Raw genomic sequence first — 18,074 nt, forward strand, 5'->3', positions numbered from 1 at the left:
ACAAGTATACAAATGATACAGAGAAAGAAAGGAGATGGTGCTTACTGAAATGTAGTAATAATGTGAAGACACTCTGAAAATGGATTCATGAGTCATTACACTTTGCTTTGACTCTTTTTGTTTCCCTGAAACTGTAGTGTGGTCCCTTAGTTCAATTTACTGATGATGCTTTCTTGCAATACTCTAAGAAAAAAAGTGAAACAAAAATGTTTTATTTGTCAGTGAGAAGCACTCTATACTCTCACAGAATAAAATGAGTAAAATCAGACATTTGTGACTATAAGAAAGATGAGGACAGATTTTTTAGTAGGGCCTGTAGCGATAGGACAAGTGCTAATGTTTTTAAACTAAAGGAGGGTAGATTCAGACTAGATATAAGGAAGAAATTTTTTACAATGAGGGTGGTGAAACACTGGAACATGTCGCCCAGTGACGGGGTAGTTGCTCCATCCCTAGAAACATTCAAGGTCAGGTTGGACGGGGCTCTGAGCAACCTGATCTAGTTGATGACGTCCCTGCTCATTGCAGGGGGTTGGAGTAGATGACCTTTAAAGGTCCCTTCCAATCCAGACTATTCTATGATTCTACAATTATATGACTTCTCAGAAATGATGCTAGATATTTGCTAAGGGAATGTACTCTAGTATACATAACTAGAAAGATAATGTGAACCTGTATTTGAAATCTGCATTGAGAAATACAGATTTTTCAGACTGGTCCCAGACCATGAAAGGTTTCCTAAGAGCTTGTGCTTAGCAGGCTTGAGACTCAGAGTATAACACTTAAATGTGATCGTTTCAGCCTGAGTTACACTACAGATTTTCTCTGAGTAAGAGTTTTCCAGCTACTTTTCATCAGGGCTCTTAATGAGATATAGTATAACACAAGACCCAGCTATTAGTCCCTTGAGCAGTTCCATCTAGAAGGGGTATTAACGTGGCCTTTCCATCAGCTATTTCAATTAATAACAAGCCCTGAACTTCCCTACAATGCCAGAGGTAGGGTGTAGGTCTCAGTCTCTGAGAACAAGGTATGCAGCATTCCTAATGAAAAGTCAAACCCTGGGGGAAAGAATGAATGTACTGGCGTGTTGATTTATTCCCAGACCACTTCTGGGCCACCCCTTGGAAATTTTAGGCAGCTATTTGGATGAAAAGATTCATCCCAGTGAGACCCACAAATGTAGAACCCAAAGCCTACAAGACCAGTATTAGGTGCAAAGAAACCCAGCTCTGCCTAGAGCTGGACAAAAACATTTTACATGAAGTCGAGACCTAGCATTAAAAGCCTTAGTGCAGTCCAAAGCAGAGGAGTCTTGACCAGCCTCCAAATATTGAAACGTGCTGTAACAACAGCCTTTTGTGAAGAACCAGCCACCCATCTGACCAAATTGTTCCTAAGGAGCACCATCCTGGCTTGAGCAACATAAAAATTGAAAAGCCAGAGAAATCCTAGCTGGATGTGCCTAACAAATGCAGACTGAGACTGCAGTTTATCTGTTCTAGTGTTCATTAATATTTTCACATGTGGAGAGGTTTCTTTTCTGAAAATGTTTTATCCCTCCTAGCCACAACTAAAGCAAAACAGAGGGGAATCAAAAATACTGTATCACTGCTGAGGACAAGCAAAGGAAATGTTTGCGTTTTTTCTCTGGAAGACACCCTCTTTATTTCTGCAGGTGCAGGATTTAAATAGCCCTGTGCCTACTGTTTGTCTTCATACTGCAGTAAAATGAGAAAATTTTGTTACGATCACTTGATCTTAGGGCTGGAAGAAACTCAGTGGATCATTATCTTCTCGGCCTGAGGCAGAACCAACTATAGTTGCATCATGGCTAACAAATGGCTGTCTGGCTCACCTGGATGTTTCCCATGCTGCAGACCTGGTGACCTGCCTGGTAATCTATCACATCACAACCCTCACTTGTCCTAAATCCAGTCCAAATCTTGTTTATCATAATTTGTCTACTAAATTTTGTTCCACACCCTCCCTAGGGGGCACACAGAGCAAACTCACTCTTCAAAGACGTGCTGTAAGGCAAGAAGATTGTTATCAGGGGCCCATAACACCCCTCTAAGACTTTGGTATTTCAGATAAATGACTTCAGATCACTCATTCTTTCCTTGTACGACAGGCTTTCTAAATCTCTGATCATTTTTACTGCTTTCCCCTAGAGTCCCTCCAGCTGGCCTACACCCTTCTTGAAGTGGAAAGCTCAAAGCTTTACCTGTGAAGGATGAAGGGATTGCTCATATGCCTTATAAACCATACGTCAATTTATAAATCCCAATATAGTACTTGACTGTTTCATCACAGCATGATGTATAAAAGACAAAATACTACAGCTAACAAAGTTCTAGATACTTTTCTGTGGGATTCTTTTCCCCGACAGTTTTTTGTTAAGCACTATTTAGCAGATTATTTGATTATTTCTGCTGAAAGCACCTTGAAGTTGTCCCTGCTGAATTACACCTTTGTTTTTTTCAGACCAGTTTCAGTGTTAAACCCTCCCAGCACATGGTGTCATCTGAAAAAAATGTGAAAAGGAGTTGCGAAAGAGGAGCCTGGCATCCTCTGGTAATCATTAACTCTTCAAACTTTTTCTAGGTGCTTATAAAATTATTTTCTTCTTGTTCCAGTATTCTCCTGGGGTTCTGAAAGCAAACTGTTGGCTTTATAGTCCCTTGGCTCCTCTTGTTCATTTCAATGAAGATGAGTTTTCTGCTTACCCTTTCCAGTTTTTCACTTTACCTTCTCCACACAGGTGTTCAAAGCCACCCATTGTCAGTACTCATTTCATCAGCCAAGTTTCAGTGGTCTGGGATCAAGATCATCAGGACCTGCAAGTGTAAAAATATCTAACTTCTTTAAATGCTGCCAGGCCTCTTCCTCCTTTGTCTGAGGCTGAGGTCTTGTCCCTCTGTTGTTGATTTTAATCATGATAGCAACCTTATCACAGATGACCTTTCTGTGAAAACTGATGCCAGCACAAAGTTAGGCACTTTTTATATCTTGCCTCGAAAGCACCTATCATCTCAACATGTCTCTGTAACTACAAAGTACGTCTCTAAACTACAATTATTTTCACTGCATTCCAGAGGGGATATGATTTGCTGTAACAGAATTTAAGAGTATTATTTAAGAATAACTTTCAGAAATTTTGGCTATGGCATTTGATAATCATCAGACTCTAGAAATGATACACATCCGGCCTACAGACTATGGATAAGATTTACTCCTGGCCTACCATTTACAGTGAGTCCATTTTTCAATTACAGTATATAAAAGGTAAATGTGCCTACACTAAAAAACTTTACTAAATTGTTTGCTGTAATTTTATGTTTCCTGATTTCAGGTCTCTCTGTTTGTTGGAGTGGTTAGTATGTCTTTCTACTAATTTCAAAAGACATCCTACACATTGTTTTGTATAAGAAACAAAACAAACAAAAAACCATAACATGGTTTAGGGAAAAAAAGTCTATTACGTCTTTATTTGCAGATATCACTTTCCAAAATAAAAATGTTGAGCATGCCTTGAGGATATTGTTCTTTTAGCTTATGCAACATATCTTTTATCATATCCTAAAGACTTTTTGTGTCATTATATCATTTCTTACATTTCATTCAGCTCTAAGGTCTTGCTGTGCAACTGTTTCTTCCTATCACAGATAATGATTGGACAAAATTCTAAAGAATCCAAGAGCAGGCTTCTTATTTGTTCATATAAATCACTACTCAAAATTCAGAAGCCAACATTCTGGGTAATGAACAGAGCTTTGTGCTCTTGGAATACTTTGGATATACTAGCTAGCATTTCTGGTTTCACAGGAGGTTCCCTCCACAGGTATAATTTGCTTTTTTAAGCTTTCAGAGTTGCATGTGTCTCAGAAATGAGACACTAAAGTCATAAGCATTAAGCTGTCTCCTTGCCTTTCTCATATCTAGTCAGCCAAAAGGTACCCTGGGAGAGGTCACAGGAATTTTTTTCATCTACCAAGCACACCATAGGCTTCCTTTTGAGAAAAACGTATCACCTTGTCATTGTCCCAAGTAGCAGAATTTCTGAATGAAAAAATCTTAAATGAGTGTCTGCAAGCAAAGAAAAAGAAGTGATACTCTTTCACAGATCACATGGCTTTACTGCTCACTCAGAAGAGTTGAAGAGCAGCTGTCTATGCGTCAGGAAGCACAGGTCTTTGGCACAGCAAGACTATGCTTCTGCAAGAAGCTTGACCTCACTGCGTCCGCCATATAGGAACCTCTGCCACATGTCCATATCAGCTGCCCTTTGTACATGTCACTGATACAACACATGCAGTACCAGAATGTTCGTGCACTGGAGTCCCAGAGCCTGGGCTTCTTGGTCTTGTATCTTGAGATGGCACAACTGGAAAGTATGGTCATCTGCACAGACCATTTATTTCATGGCAAATGGAAAAGGATCTTCTTCCATCTAAACTCCAAAAGGAAGGCTACCATTTCTAGGAAAACTAATATAATAGGTAAAGAAACAAAACAAAAAAACCTCCTAACTGATGAAGGAAAAGCAGTTTTTCAAAGCTGTTGGACAAATGGTCTAAAGTAACAAATGGTAAGTTAAAGCTAAAATACTATAGGGAAATTTCTTTTTGCCAAGTGATGTGATCTGGTTACCACTTTTAGCTATCACCTAAAAAGAACCCAAGTTGCACTCTTTCTTTTATTTTCATTAAGGTTAACTACAATTTTAGCTAGAATTCAGAATACTGAAAGCAAAATGAGGATGACAGACCTAAAGAAAGGACTAGGATATAGTATTGGAAATACATGAATGACTGTTTGCAATTAATCGCTTTGGTGTCTGGCTTCTAAGCCAGCTATTCCCTTCAGATGTTCAGCGATGCTTTAATGTAACTCCTTCCTTTTTTTCAACTAGTGGAAACAAAAGAATAATTTTGAAAATCTAGAATTTTTTTTTAAATAGGCTGCAGACTGATATTTTATTTACCGTATCACTTGAATCTTTAAAGCTTCACCCAGCTTTGTCACTCCACCATGATCAGAATCTCTAATGCCTTTCGAAGACTTAAAAAACTGACTGTCTGCCCATGTTTAGGATTACAGAAAAAAAATGAGACAAGAACAGAAGAGAAATGAATAGCTACAGCTCCCCAAGCTATAAAAGATTAATTAAATACGGTTTACTCTTTTAAAGGTGCTTTTCATGGCACGGCAATATTTTGTTGATGCATATTGTCTTCCAGACAGCAGATTTCTTGAGAAAGATCTGGACATCTGAAAAATTACCAAGAAGACAGAACTTGCTACATAGATGATTAACTGAATAATAAAGGATGAAATCACTGCTCTGTAATTTCACCTGGTTAATTTGCACATTTGGCTTTATATTCAAAAAAGGATGAAGCTCTGCAAAGAAGAAAATATAAGGATTTTTAGACTACTCAGTTGTAAGTGAGAGATGTCTTGTCAATGAACGTATTCCACGTAGGACACTGAAGCCTTAATATATCTTCTGTTGATTCAGGAAGTCACATCAGGCTCACAGCTACTGCTGTCATATAATTGTTTATTTATTAAAGTGGTAAGAGATCAAGCATAATCATTCCCTAAAACTTACCTGAGGAATTTAAAACAAGGAAAACAAGGCCAAGAAAACTGCCACTCCCTAGAAAATACTCACTCCTCCACTAAGAAAATAGGAAAAAGATATTGGCCTCCTGTCTACAGAAGGAATTCTTTCCACACTCAGCCTAGTAGTTTAGCGAATGACACCATTCTCCTTCCTCATCTTTTGATTTATTGTGTATCTGGAAATACTGATGAGACAATTAACACTCTGCTACACTGTCTTCTGCATCTCCTCCCTCTCTTATGTTGGCTTGATGAAAACAGTAATGGCAAACATAATGAAAGGGATCTTCTGTAACTCACCTTTTAACTCTTACATAGCACTCTGGAATGGAAAGTGATGAAACTATTCCCTGACCCAGATATTTATAATCTAAAGGAAAAAAGGAGTACAGAGGCATGCTATAATGACAAAATTATGAGACTTACTGTAATTACATTACATTTGGTCAGGAGAAAAATTTAGAATTGGAAAAGAAATTGGCCAAGATTCATTGGGACTTTGTGTAACACTTGTCATAGACAAAAAAAAAAAAAAAAAAAAAAGCACCTAGTGGTGAAGACAAGTCCTTGGGATTTTTAAAAATGACACAGAGAAAAAAGGCAGCAGTGTCAAATAGCATCCCAAAGCACAGACGTCACAGTTTTCCATACAAGCCCGAGACAAAAGATGTTCCAAGAAACTTTTCAGGAGTGTGCCGGAGATCATTATGTAGCTGGGAAATACATCTAGCAAGCAACTTCCTTTGAAGAATTTCCACAAGGACAGGATAAATCAAACACAGAATTTTTAAAATCATCTGCTTTATTCTCACCCAGAAGCAAGCCATATGAGCCAAACCTGTAGATGTATCCATTACTTATCCGACAGCTGAGTGCAGAAATTAAAAGCCCTTTTTCTCTGTATGGGCAGAGGAAGTGGGCAAAGAAAAGAAAATGCAACACCTTTCTCCCCTCAAATTTCCAGTGAGAGGTTACAGAGTTAAACCTGCCAAGGTGTTAAGAACAGTATCAGAGGAATCTAGTAAGTCATGCCAGCTGTTCTTGATTCTCAACAAAAGCCACAGAAGTAATTTTGACCACAGCAAAAGGATTGAGGTCTTATAACAGAGAATGATAAAAAACAAGGTCACACTGGTACACCATACCACTTGCTGTCCCTACTCAGAGCTGATGAAACTATCTAGGCAGATGGATAATAATACAAAATTCCTACCTAATTCAGAAAGGACAACCACAGAAGATTTTGTCAGTTGAAGTGTCAATGGTCTACTTAGTTTCAAAGATGGTTGAATTTGGTCTGACATGACAACAATTTCATGCCACCATCCTCTGCTATGTAACTGCAGTTGTAAGAAACAAGATGACAGATTTACTTTCTTTCTCCACCGAAGAAAAAAAGAAGCTAGCCAAAGCTTATATTTCTTGAAAGAAAATCTTAAGCTTTTTGGCATCCAAGCCTACCTGCACATCTTTCTTTCCCCATGCTGCTGCTTTTGGTCTATTGCAGCCACAGTTCATTAAGATGAATCGTGTTCTGCTGAAGCTGCCTCATCAGTAAGTATGGCTGAAGCAATTTAGTAATGATCTTAATGCGCAGTGCTGGATTTTTATAGCCATCTCAATTGGCTATTAAAATACAGCACTGCACTTTGAAATTGCTACTGCACCACTTCAGAAATAGTTAGCATGATGGAGATGACGAAAGTACTGTTCATTTCAGTAGCAACCTCACTTTTTGTGAATGATTTCTGGAAACTGATACTTAGAATCTACTATGAGATTAGATGTTCATTTTGCATATTAACCCAGGACTCTTAGAACTGCTTGGAGAGTTCTTAAGAACAGAACGGTTTTGAGGGAAAAACAAAACAAAACAAAACAAAACAAAACAAACAAAATATATGTATATAAAATTACTGCACATTCCAAGTAAGTTTCTTTATTCCTTTACTGATAATGGAAAATGACAGTGAAACACAAAAGAGGGAAATCAGAATTATAATGAAAATATGACTTCTAACAAGTGATATCTTGCAGCTCACAGGATAGCTCTAAAGTCAGACAACCAACCGGATGGAGGGCTTTTGAATTCCATTTGAAATTATCCTTGTTGATCTGGAAAATCATTACTTTATCAATTGACTACTTAGCTCCAAAGATAGTTGAATTTGGTCTGATGTGGCAACAATTTGATACCACCATCATTTAACTGCAATTTTATCAAAAAACATGACAGATTTACTTTCTTTCTCCACTGAAGACAGAAAGATGGCAGTCAAAGCCTAAAACACTAGAACTGAAGTGCCACTCCAATAACAATAACTATTATTATGTGAGATTACAATAAATAAGCACTACTTTTCTTCAGGAATGGAAGGAACCACTCTACAGAATGAATGGTTTTTAAGAAATATTTCATATGTGGTAATTTATACCAATGAGATGGCAAGTCTGTAGTGACCAAAGGCAGATAATACATTTAATATTTTATTAGTGCCATAAAGCAGAATATGATAATAGCAGCTGTATGCAGATATCATCACTTAAATTAAAGAACGAGATCCTCAGTTTGTGAAATATGAAAGTGCACATATAACCTACCACTTTTTCTCCATCAGGCACTGGCAACACTAATATGTCAAAATATTTTTGAAAAACAGCAAAGGCTTTTATAGCACTATCACAGAGCTTTCTAATTTTATGGGTTTCAAGAGAATACAATTTTCATGCGATAAACTATGCAGATACTCACATATTCTTACATTAGACAATCCTAGCCTGCAGGAAAGTCATGCCTTTTAGTGAAGTTAACTTATAAATGATGGGTTTGAATCACTATCTTAAAATTGGAAAATTATGTATTAGTGCTTGACAGAGCACTTTCTGCTAATTGGATGAAATGCGAGTCCCTTCAAGCAAAGACATTTCACAAAATATGGTATTTTAGTTTCAGTTGTGGTGGTTTTCTATTTATACCTGTAGTAAGTGATAGCGTGTTACAGTAATATGAAGTGAAGCACTTTAATTAGACTTGAGAGCCTCAATAGTTTGTTAAATCTAGGTTTGGGAAAGTTTGCCTGCTTTCTCATTTTTCTACAGCTCTCTTTTTTAAGTTGCCCCATTTTGCTGTTTTAGATCAGGATTCACAGTAGTACAGAAGGAGGAGAACACTGAAAACCAGAAGTAAATTCACAGCTGATGAGATCATATGACTGAAATTCTTAAAAGACCTTAAAAAAAGCTTTAAGGTTCTGTTCAAACTGTGAAAAAACAATTTTGTTGAAAACACTTGGGAACTATAAAAACATTTCTTAGCATAAAATAAAAAATGTTTTCAAGGTTTCAAGTGATCATAAATTAACAAAACATCTGCCTAACTTGCCATAAAACCCCATCTCCCCAAATGCTAAAGTTTGCTATGCAGTATTTTGTGTCCTTTAAATTAGAGAAAATAGGCCAGTATAGTAGCAGAAGTGATAGCTATATTAATAAAAAAAAAAAAAGTATCTCATCAGCCTGAAGCAAGCACTCGCAATCAGTTATCCAACAGCAAGGTCTGAAAGCTCTCAGTGTTCTCTGAAATAGGGAAAGAAATAATTGGGGTTCTTTGTTTACAAAAGCTCCCTCTCATTTTAAGTGCTGGACCTATTACCCGAGATTAAAAGGTAACCTTTGGCTTTGCTTTAGTAGGTAAAAATGGTAAGATGATTTCTCCTTTCCTTACTGGGCGCAGGACATGTAAAAATTAACACCACCACCACCACCACCCCCTTCTGCTGTTCTGACTTGGACACTTTTTTTAGCAGACATTTTAAAACACACATAATTCCACTGTACTTTTTTGACTATTTCAGTTGTCACTGCAAGCTAGGATGTTATCTATGCAACAGAACATAAGATTTTTCCAATAAAGCCATCAATCAAAACTAAAACATGTCAACTTCTATGAAACAGAAGTACAAACTTCTATGAAACTACAGACAGTAATGGAGTAGAGAACGTTTCAGTAGCAATTCAAGGTAAATCTACAGTGAAATCATACCTTATATTGATGGTGAAAATCTGCGTCGTCTCAAGAAACTTCCATAACTAATCAATGGCTTAAAAAATATACTACTTAAAACATACCGATCCTTTTCTTAGTATAGTAAGAAAACTTCATTACTACCCAGTGACTTTATTCAGTGTCATCAAGAATAAAACAAATAGTTATGTGAAAAGGAAATCTACCACGTGCTACATAGTCGCTTCAGGCCAGCACAGAAAACAATGAAATGGAAACTCTGGAACTGGTTATGCGCAATGACTTCATCTAACATTTAGATGGATATACATAATTAAAAAAAAATAAATGGATATTACTCCCTTTGTATTCATCCCATCTTATTTTTGACTATTTTATTGAGATGTCCAGTTTAGGAGCTTAGTCTTTGCTGATTAAGAAGAAAACTAAGATAAGGAGAATAGCCATCCAGAGAGAGATAGAGAATTGGGCTGGACAGTGCTTAACAGATGCATTAATTTCTAATTTAGAGCCCCCAAACTCAGTAACACTGCAAATGGATTAAATGAAAAGTCCGGATATGGCCCTAATTCTGAGAGCAGGAAAGAGTAGAGGAATAAGTGCCCCCAAATATCTTTTGTGAAGTGCCCAAAGCTGGGTGTACCACTGGATGAATTCACCAGGAATGAGAAAAAAGCATGTTTATACACAACAGAAAAGAGACATAGCTGCTGATCTGTCCAGAGCCTTTCTGTCTAAAATACAGTGAACACAAGGGCAGCTCCAGCCATTACTGCAAGGTTCCAACGTAGTTCACACATTGTAATGACAGTTACCATTGAATTATCATGAAGGGTGTGGGAAATTAATCCTGTTTCTCTGTGACTTTATACTCAAGCCACCAGAATATCCAGATGGCAGAATCAGCTATCCTTTATATCGTTCCTTTTTTGGGTGTTTTTAAGTCTGCCATTTCTCCTCTCAAGTTTCTTGGTACTCAGCTGTTCTCCTTCACATACGCTAAACTTCATTTCTGCAGCTGTGTGGTCTTTTAAGATATTACATTTCCTATAGAATTGAGGTCAGAATCTTATTATGTGATCCAACACTGCTGTAGTCACTGGAATAATTATTTTCAGCATTATTTTTTTTCTTCTGGTATACAATATCAGAGCTTAAATTATCAGTTAGGTATTAGTAGGTAAAATATTACAAAACCTCTGTGTTTAACTAAGTTTCTGATTGCCAGAAATTTTCTACAATGATAGAAATCTATTTTTCTGGCTCATTCTTTAAAAAATGAAAGTTAAAAAATCAAGTTTAGTTTCTATAATTAATCTTATATCAAGCATACTACTCAATACTTCTGGTTTTAGTAAGAAGTAGATTTGCAGTGTGATAGGACAGCATGAAAATCCCAGAGGCCAGTGGAATTCCTTTGGTTTAAAATCCTCCAGTCAAAGCAATTGAATGGGTTTGAGCACTGTAATGTCTGAATAGTGACTGAAGTTTGTAATTCACTGCTCATACACAGTTCTTCGCAGGGTCTTATAGGAAGCTAATACACAAGTTATATTACAAAGCCAAATACCACCATTAAATTGTTTTGTTTTGAATGTCTGCATGTTTGTTCCCCAGGAACAAATACTGCAGTGTACACAATCCTTTCTCACTGCTGTTAGTCTTGTTATGTTTCAATACAGAGCAAGAAGAGCACGTTACTTAAGGACAGGATTTTCAGTAGTGTCTAAATCTTATTGATTTTCAATAAGAAATCTCCGTTGTATATCCTCCTTCTGTTACAGCCCTCAGCTACTGCAATGTTGCTAGCTGCTAAAATCTGCAGTGTCCTGAGAGTGACTGAAATAAAACACCTACTGCTTACTACTACATGCTATGCAAAGCCAAACAGTGAGTCACTAAAAATGTATGTCTGACCGAAGAGACATACAAGAGGCATATAAAAGACAATGTCCTGAGCCCAGGAAAGAGAGGAAGATCCTGCAGTGATCACAGTTAGCAATTACCCTCAAGACACAGCCTATAGACATCAGCCAATATTATCTATCAGGTGTGGCAAACTGATGAATGCACAGCTTTAAATACCTACACAGCTGCAGTTCTGTTTGAAACCTTTATTTTTCTATTGCGCAACTCATTTGTGTCTTTGTTTACCTCTTTTCCGAAAAAGTCAAGTTAAAGAGTTACATGGCCTTTTAGCACATATGATACTAGGGCAGCTTTTTTGTAAAGACGCAGGAACAACTGCACAGGGATCTGCATTCAAAAGGTACCACTTGGCAGCACGCTACCATGACTTTTCTCCTGCCATACGCCCAAAGCCTTTGCTACACAATGCATATTTAACTTCCTAAGTTCAAAATAGATTTGAAAAAATAACCTATGTCTTTTATATGGTGGTTGCTAACTAGAAAAATTAACATACATTTAAAAAAAATCTAACCTTTATGGAATCATAGCTTGTAAAAGCCCTCATCCTGAATACATCAGATGAAATTAAAAGAATACTTATATACAAAGCCTTGCAAATTTCCTTCTTTATCACCTTCAAGTGCTGAAAGATATGATCTACTACACATACACAGGGAAGCTAGTGATCTCTGAGTTTACGTGGTATTATGGAAGCCAAGACATGCTTTCATGTGGTAAATTCTCAACACAGTGAGGAATGAACTCAGTATACACCGACTGATATACTGACAGACAGGAAAAGAAGCAACTGAAAAGATATTTGCTACTCCAAGCTTAGTACGGAACAGCCTTCTTGTTTAAAAACCAGATTAACTTTCTTTATTGACTTTGAAAGTAGGAAGGAAGGAATGGTGTGGGAACTACCACGCTGAATTTCAGCTCCTGCTCTGGACATCAAAACATCCCAATTTCACCCTGAGAAGTAATAAACACGGTGTATATAAATGCTAAGTTGTTCTTGCACTTTATAGTAACGGTGTGAAAGAGCAGTTCACAGATAAATCACCTGAAATATGAGTAGATAAGCATCACACGAGAGACTAGCACTGAAACCTACAGCCAAGATTCACAGGTTTTATTCTCAACTTCTGCCAGGAGTTTGATGCCTCTCAACAGTTTATTTTTCATGGAAGATTTTGAAAAATTCAAAGGAAAACTGCTACAGTTATTATAATTAGTATTGATAAGATTTCCAACCAATCTATAACCTATTTTCTTCATTCTGCTTTTTTCATCTGTGACATACAGAAAGCATACAAGGGTATGCTTCCTTACTGCCTAAATTATAAAGATAAAAAACCTGGCTTTTGAAAGAACTAACCCATCAACTTTTTTTCATCCAAGTCTCCAGTTAACTTATTTCTATAATATTGAAGTGAAAATTTAAAAAAGATATTCAGCTTAACAATAAAATTCACTATTTATAGCACATATCTGTAGTAAACTCCATATAAGAATGTAGCTACAAAATTGGTATTTATAGCACTAAGCAGCAAAGCTTCTTTAGCTTGTCACAAAAGGCACATTTTTGTTATCCACTCTTCTTTATGAAAATAAATCTAAAAATATATAGTTTCAGGCATACAATCAAAACATGATGCAAAACCGTTACTAGATAATGATTGCCTCCCTTGTCCATTTCCACAATGCAGCAAAAATTTGGTCATGGCAAATAATTTTGACTGTTTCATCACAACCTGAAAGGATATGTTAATTTTAGTTTCTTTAGCCTTAGGTTACTCAAAATGACTATCATATCACACACTTAGTTTAATTCCAAAGCTTTAAAAACACTGCTGCCTGCACTACTCTTCTGAGTTCACACACATACAAAATCTCATTAGAGATGCTTTTCTATTAGAAAGTCAATTTAGCATTGTAATTGACCACAAGAACCCAGACTTTTGGGGGGCTACCCTCAGATGTGTGTTTAAATGAATCTCACTGTTCACCAAGCGTAGAGGACGATGAATATACTGCTGTGTCAAATAACCATGATATACACAGATGTACAGTGCAATATCGAAAACAGTGCACTACCTTTGCTTAATATGAATGGATAATCTCAACAATTCCAGGTGTATTAGATACAAATATATTCCCTTATTGGGATAAAACCCTATGTAGAATCATATTGTAATATTCACATGAGATGAGATGTAAGGGAAACCACTGAAAAAGCTACAGGTTATTCACTGTAGATGAAAAAGGTGGAATAATCTCATTTGCATGGCATATATTAAAAGACATGCAAATTTCTTCATTTCATGTATATATCATTAATTAAAGACTTGCTTATTAAATAATTATTATGGATCCAAAAATCTACTGCTGTTCATTCTATTTTCATGTACTGTGAAAATATCTATTTTCTTTGTCCAGAAATTAGCTGTGAAAAAAATACAGTAGCCAGAGGGAAATTCAGGCAGGAAAAATAATAAAATGAAATTTGTTAAAAATAACACTTGCAAATATAAACTTTTTGCAAAAAGAAACGTGAAAATATAATATTTACAATTTGTACTAATGCTTCTAGAATGGAATTTGTTTTTTTCTCTCTGACCAGAAGGTTTTGCTGGAAGTGATAAAGCTGATTTAGACTAGTGAGGGTTTCATGCCAGACTTCCATGTAACTTTGTTGAAAAATAAAATAAAGTTCTTCTACGTATCTGGGTAAGTTAGTATTCTTGTCTTCTTGTTCCAAAGATAAATGTAGAAGAAACCTTCAACATGAAAGTAGAAAGAGTAAGTTGGATAATAATAAAGCCTTCTGAAAAAAGGGAGAATTCAGAAACTCTGTATTCAACAGCACCAGTATATGTGCTGCCAATGTAACGCATAATATCCCTGCATCTTGCATTTCTTCAGGAGGTAGCAAGCCATCTCTACAGTAAACGTCAAATGAAACAAACCACAACTCCTTGAATTCCTTTTCATTTCAGGAAGAGATATGCAACCATGAATTCAAGTTCTACCAGCCTAAATTAACTGCATTTCAATATTTGACAGGTCAACCAGTTAACAAGTCAACAAAGTCAGATGCCATTGGAGCTACAAGAGATGTTAAGCATCAAGTTTAAAATGGATGTCTTTTCACTTTCATATTTACCTTTAGGTCCTTTGAACAACTTGATCTCTACCACAGTCTCCAGAATAGGTCTCCTTCGACGAACGTACAATCGTACTATGGAGCCAGCCTCTTTTAGGGCCTCCACGGCTTTGCTGTGTGAGACTTCTGACACGTCGACCTCATTCACTCGCAAGATGCAATCGTTGACCCTACAAGAAAAACAAAGAACCACAGATACTAAATGTTTCAGCTGTTACTTTGGACCAAATGGAGTTTTGTCAGTACTGCTGTAAAATGAAGAACACTTCACTGGGAAGTCTGCCAGATGACAGACTTAATGCAATATGCTCTATCAGCAATGAGACAGAAACAGAACACTTAGTCCCTCCAAAAGACATACCTGATTCAAACTAAAGTCTACCTAATCAGCTACACCTGCCATCCTCCTTCAGATATTGGGGTTGGATCCATAGAGTGATAGAGAAGAGTAATAAACAACTTGTCTTTACAGACTTCATTAAATGACTTTTTACTAAGCAATATAATTGAGTTACAACATTGATGCTGCATGCTATTACTGCTACAGTTGCTCTTAAGGAAATCAGTTGATTTAATTTAATACAGAGAGACCAGTAATTGTTCAAATACCTCCTTAAATCTCTCATATTTCTTCATCAGAGCCAAAGAATTCTAAGTTGTCGAAGTAAAAATGCTCTCCTACAAAACCCAGACAATTTAAGAGAGAATGTTTCATGTTAAATAATTTGAGTAAATTTCATTGTTTATATTTTCACTGCTGATTGTAGACTGCAAGATCTACTGTGTGGTAATAACATCTATTTTTCATAGAATATTAATAAAATTCCCTCATATTCTTACTCTGGGCATTATTACATTACTGAGGATGAACTAATATATTCACCCTCAAACTCTTCTGGTTAGATGGAGTAGTAGTCTCCTTATCTGACAGATTTGTCCAAGTTGGAAAGGAAATCTACACTTTGAGAGTACCAAAACCCACCTCCACAGCAGCAGGCTAATGACAGATACTGGGCCATCCTTTCTTTGCAAATGAGGGTAAGTGAGAAGAGCAAATTCCAAAGAACTAGATGAATTGAGACTCTGTTGTTCTTATGTGAAGTACATTTATTATGAGATGCCTCTAAGTATTTTGGGTACAGGAGAAAAAGGCCTGTGTAAATGAATGTGTTCTTTTGCATGTCTGAAAGGACAATCAGAGAAGAAAATATGGGTTGCTAAAAATATTCCCATTTCCGCTATGTTTCTATACATAGAGATCAATCATTGAATGTTACTCTTCACAGCAAAAGAATATTTGAGCTGGGTATTGTGTCTTAGCACATGAAGGGAGACTGAGGCTTTACCAAAAGTTTATCTGAACTCTGAGAATTTAGGGTGGATTTTTGTTATGTTCTTGTGCTCTTGTTTTTGTTTAAAAAACAAAACAAAACAAAACAACAAAAAGACCACAACTATTTGAAACCAAAGTGTTATCAGCCTAATGGAAGAACATTTGCAGGGTTAAATGTTGATAGCAGCATTGTCTGACAATTGGTTGAACTTGGAAAGGTCACAAAATTGATACTTCCCTTCTGATAAAAAATACTGTATTGCAAAGTTTCCAGTGTTCATTCAATGGTTGTGTTTGCTGCTTTCCTTCAATGCCAGAAGTATTAATTTTCAAAAAATTTAATTGTGTGGTTTGGCTGTGAAATTAATAAGTGCTCTAATACAAATTGCTTTATTCTTTTAAATCATGAATACATCCTGCTAGTGCTTCCCACACAGAAAGATAGTTATTATGTCTAAGCTGCTAGTCTTTCTATTAATATTACTATATATCTGATTCTCATCAAATGTATGACTTCTATTGTTGTCGTATCTTAAATACAATTGGCTATACCATGCTTAATGAACAAACTATAGGATCCTAACCATTGGATGGTTATGACGATGAAAACTTGGGAAAAGATTATAAAAACACTAAAAAGGAGGATTACATTTATTTTGCTTGCATATACTCTGTGCCCTGCATTGATAAATGTTGGTATTACTCGATAACCCTATCTACCTAAAACCTCTCATAAAAGCTCTAGTGATGCCTTCTCTTAAGGGAAAAAGCATGTCTTTTGGAGAAAGTCAATAAACAACATGGAATTAACTTGTCAAAATCAGTAAGCCACACACCTCTATTTACTGAAAAAGCAAGACCCTTTGGAAAAGGACACTTAAACTCCAACAGAAATCTCACCTTAGTGTCTAAAATTTGGCCTTGTAGAGTTACCTACTTTAAAACAGTAAGACTATCTTTAATAAAACATACACAGATTAATACTGCTGGTGTAGGATGAATATAAGAGTGAGAGAATACAAAGCTGATCCAGTGATAGAAATACTTTCATACAAAGTATTTTGTTTGCATGCAAACTTTGTCAGTGCAGAAGTAGCAGGACAAAAATTATCCTATCCAGTCTGCTATGACGAACACATCCAGTGTTAGATATCCAGCTATACCCTTCCAAACCTGCAGGTTTTTTTTTCTCCCTCACAAACAGAGAAACGCAGTTTTTAGTTTTCATAAATAAAAGAAATACAATATTCAACACCACACATGCACATGCATAAAAGTGTGTACATATATATGTGCCTATAGAGTCCTTCAGGCTTTAACACAATTTTTTGGAGGGCATGCTGACCCATTGCTAGATCAACAAAACACGATCTCAGAGGTCTACAAATATTCTTCGAGAATATTCAGGCCTCTAAAACAGCAGGTCCATGGTGCAGTGAAACAAATTACATAACCTGGTGAGATGACTCTAACCTTAACCATAATGGTTAAATGATTCTATGTTTATTATTAATCTAGAAACTCCAGAATATTTTTTAAATTTAGAAACATAGAGCACTTAGAAGAAAAAAAAAATCATTATTTATTAAAAAATAAGAGAATTTCAGAGAAGAGAATAAAACAAGACAGCTGAAGCAACATCTCAACACACAGACTGTGATGTCATCTTTTTCTCCTTAAATCTATGCAGAAGGTTTTTCAGGGCCAATACTTGGCATAGTTGTTATTATCTAATGAAAGAAGTCTGTGACAGTAGGCTTGGGATACTTTTTCTTTCCATTTAAACTTTTACAGTACAGTTCTAACTCTGTAAGAATTCTGCTCTTTTAGTGACCTATAAATGCCACAACAATATAAACCTAAAATAATAATAGCAAAAAAAAGTCAGTAAATCCAGTTTAAGAAAATTCTTTCAGATGATCAAGGTCTTACCACTTAAGGGCAAAATTATTTTGCCCTTGCAAACAGCTCTTCACTGTATTTTCCTGGCTTCATTGAGATATTTG

The 18,074-nt window shown here is 36.2% G+C and overlaps 1 protein-coding gene across 7 annotated transcripts in view; it reads right to left on the reverse strand.

The window, feature by feature from the left end:
* The window catches only part of DLG2 (discs large MAGUK scaffold protein 2), a 677,470-nt gene that overhangs the window by 314,880 nt on the left and 344,516 nt on the right, over positions 1 to 18,074 (reverse strand). For all 7 annotated transcript variants that reach the window (XM_075727693.1, XM_075727696.1, XM_075727698.1 and 4 more), the window contains one exon: positions 14,736 to 14,905. In XM_075727693.1, the coding sequence (XP_075583808.1) occupies positions 14,736 to 14,905 (170 nt within the window). The remainder of the gene's footprint in view (positions 1 to 14,735; positions 14,906 to 18,074) is intronic.

Source organism: Pelecanus crispus, chromosome 1 (assembly GCF_030463565.1).
Source record: "Pelecanus crispus isolate bPelCri1 chromosome 1, bPelCri1.pri, whole genome shotgun sequence".
NCBI lineage: Eukaryota > Metazoa > Chordata > Aves > Pelecaniformes > Pelecanidae > Pelecanus > Pelecanus crispus.